At 41.9% G+C, this 2,328-nt stretch overlaps 1 protein-coding gene across 1 annotated transcript; it reads left to right on the top strand.

The window, feature by feature from the left end:
* Positions 1 to 253: 253 nt before the first annotated feature.
* LOC121516794 lies at positions 254 to 1,777 on the top strand. The gene is made up of 3 exons (XM_041798205.1): positions 254 to 904; positions 1,012 to 1,180; positions 1,651 to 1,777. The coding sequence occupies exons 1-3, from the start codon at positions 334 to 336 to the stop codon at positions 1,775 to 1,777; spliced, it is 867 nt and encodes a 288-aa protein (XP_041654139.1). The 5' UTR covers positions 254 to 333.
* The last annotated feature ends 551 nt before the right edge of the window (positions 1,778 to 2,328 follow it).

The raw sequence follows: 2,328 nt of genomic DNA, 5'->3' as shown, positions 1-2,328 counted from the left end.
GTGATGCACTCTTTGGAGAGGGGGAAAAGGCCAGGCCCAAAACTGAGGTGGCAAATGGTCCGGATTGTTGTGACAGAGATGATGAAAAAATGCTCTCATGTAGGTAAAAAGCATTCAACTGACGTTGCAAAAAAAATGGTGGCAAAATATCCCAAATCTCTGCAAGATGTAATAGAGGGAGATATTGTTGGAACAGGCTACTATTCCCTAGTCAAACAGTTGCAAAACAGAACTGAAAATGTGAGGCGCACTTCAGCACCCAAAATAAGAAAAAGAAAACATCAGAGTGACTCAGACCACACAGATGAGATCCCATTAGAAGAGAGAGCAGCAATGCAGGACACTTACGGATGCATTCAATGGAATGTCAAATTTCTGCCCCTTCAAGAAACTCAAGAGAGCCAGCAGCAAAAGATGGAAAAACTCAAGGTGATGTTCCAACACTCTGATGCCAATCCAGAGGAGGTAAAATGTCTAATGAAGTCCACTTTTTACACACAGCGTCAGCATGTCAACCAGGGAAAAAGCATCAAATGGCTTAGAGAGGAGTGGCCGTTTTGGTTTGATGAACTTGGCATGTCAGTCCACTTCAAGGAACTCACTGGGATTGACCTCAAAGAGACATTCACACGAAATTTGGATTTGAAGGGAAAAAGGCTTCTCGACTACATGACCACAGTTTGTGTCAACAAGAGCAAGAAGTTCCTTCAGAATTATGCAAGGCTTCAGAGGATGCGGGGAACGCAGAGTGGCTGCTCACATGATGTGATAGAGATGCTCCTGCTTCTGCTCAGCTACTTTGATGAGAAGGAGGAGTCCATGTTCTTCCATGTCGAAGATACATGTCTGGCAGAAGAGGTCCAACTGGAGCAAGTGCCTCTGACACCCGCTGTTATTGTCTGTGGTAAGTCTGTTTCATATTTCTCTCTTTTTTTTTTTTTAATTGCACTGTTTATAGAATTTGTCATGTGAGTGCAGCGCTTATTAATATAACCTGTAATTTGTTAATAGGACAGTCCTGCTATTCCTCAACAAGGTACATGCTGAGTCTGGATCGGAACCTTACCAACACAAACATCTCCTCCTTCATTTCTGCATTGTGCCTCATGTTCGGGAGCTACTACTGTTTCAACATCCATTATCCATCTGAGCTGGCTTCAACTCTGGAGTTTCTTCAAAGGTGAGTAAACATGGCTTACTCATTTCTCAGACCTGGACTCGGACCTGGGACTCTGGGATCTGGAGTCTGGCTCCGAGGTCATGGTCATTACCCTTTGGTGCAGGTCCGTTCAGGCGTTGTAGTTACAAAACGTAACCAAATGAAATATGCCTTTTACATTCATTACCAAAACCTATCCAATCAAAATCCAAAGTCTGGAAAGTTTTTGTACTTGATTGGTTGTTTTTAATCTGTCACTGTATTGAGTACTGCCGACCTCAACTTTTCACATTGACCTTCATGGCGTTGCACAGCTCACACAAACATACATGTAGAGCAAGCATATTTTAGCTCTCAAACTATCAAAAGTAATGATGGAAGGAGTACTAACAGTGAGACAAGCAGTTTTCCAGTGCAAAAGACTTTGATTTTGTGCAAGGAATTACAAGAAGAAAATGCTTAATATGCTTTAATGTGCTTTTATTCTACAGGTGTTTCTTCTCAATAAACCCAGAAAAAGGAACCAAAGTAGAGAATAAAAACTCCAAGCGTCGTCTCAGCGTGAACCCACGAGTCCTCACCCTGATACAGGAACTCTCCAATCACGAGTGGTGTTAAGCCTAAGTATGGACTCTTTCTGTGGACTGGCTGTTTGTTTGAGGTAGTGTTTTCACTTTGTTAAATCCATAATGTGTATTATGGTAATTAAGGCACAATATGTAAAGTCAGCAAAGTCTAAATGGTGCACTATGTAACTTTTTCTGGTAGAGGGTCCGCCACCTGCTTGTTTCATGAAGAACTGTTTTCATTGCAAAAAAAAACAAAAACACAAAAAACTTAACAGACGTGCATTCTTACAGTGAGGGGGCTCACTTCTCCACAGGTCTGACCTGTAACTTGGCCTGTTGGCATCACCTGATTGTCTCCATGGAGAAAGATAAGTTTTATGCCATACTGTGGAACACTCCAGACAGGGAGTGTGGATGGTTGTTGTGCACCTTCCCCTTAAAATAATGTCCAGATTTAAAGAGGCTAATCTTCTTGAGTATTTCAACCTGGATTCATTCATAGCTAAAAGAACCATTACATGTAGCTTCCAGATGTCATTACCAGTACAGATGATTCTGAAAAAAACACATGAAGCTATGCCAACAGCTAGTGCAGCCAGT

Source organism: Cheilinus undulatus, linkage group 10, assembly GCF_018320785.1.
Source record: "Cheilinus undulatus linkage group 10, ASM1832078v1, whole genome shotgun sequence".
Lineage (NCBI taxonomy): Eukaryota > Metazoa > Chordata > Actinopteri > Labriformes > Labridae > Cheilinus > Cheilinus undulatus.
This window is presented reverse-complemented; position numbering and strand designations above follow the sequence as displayed.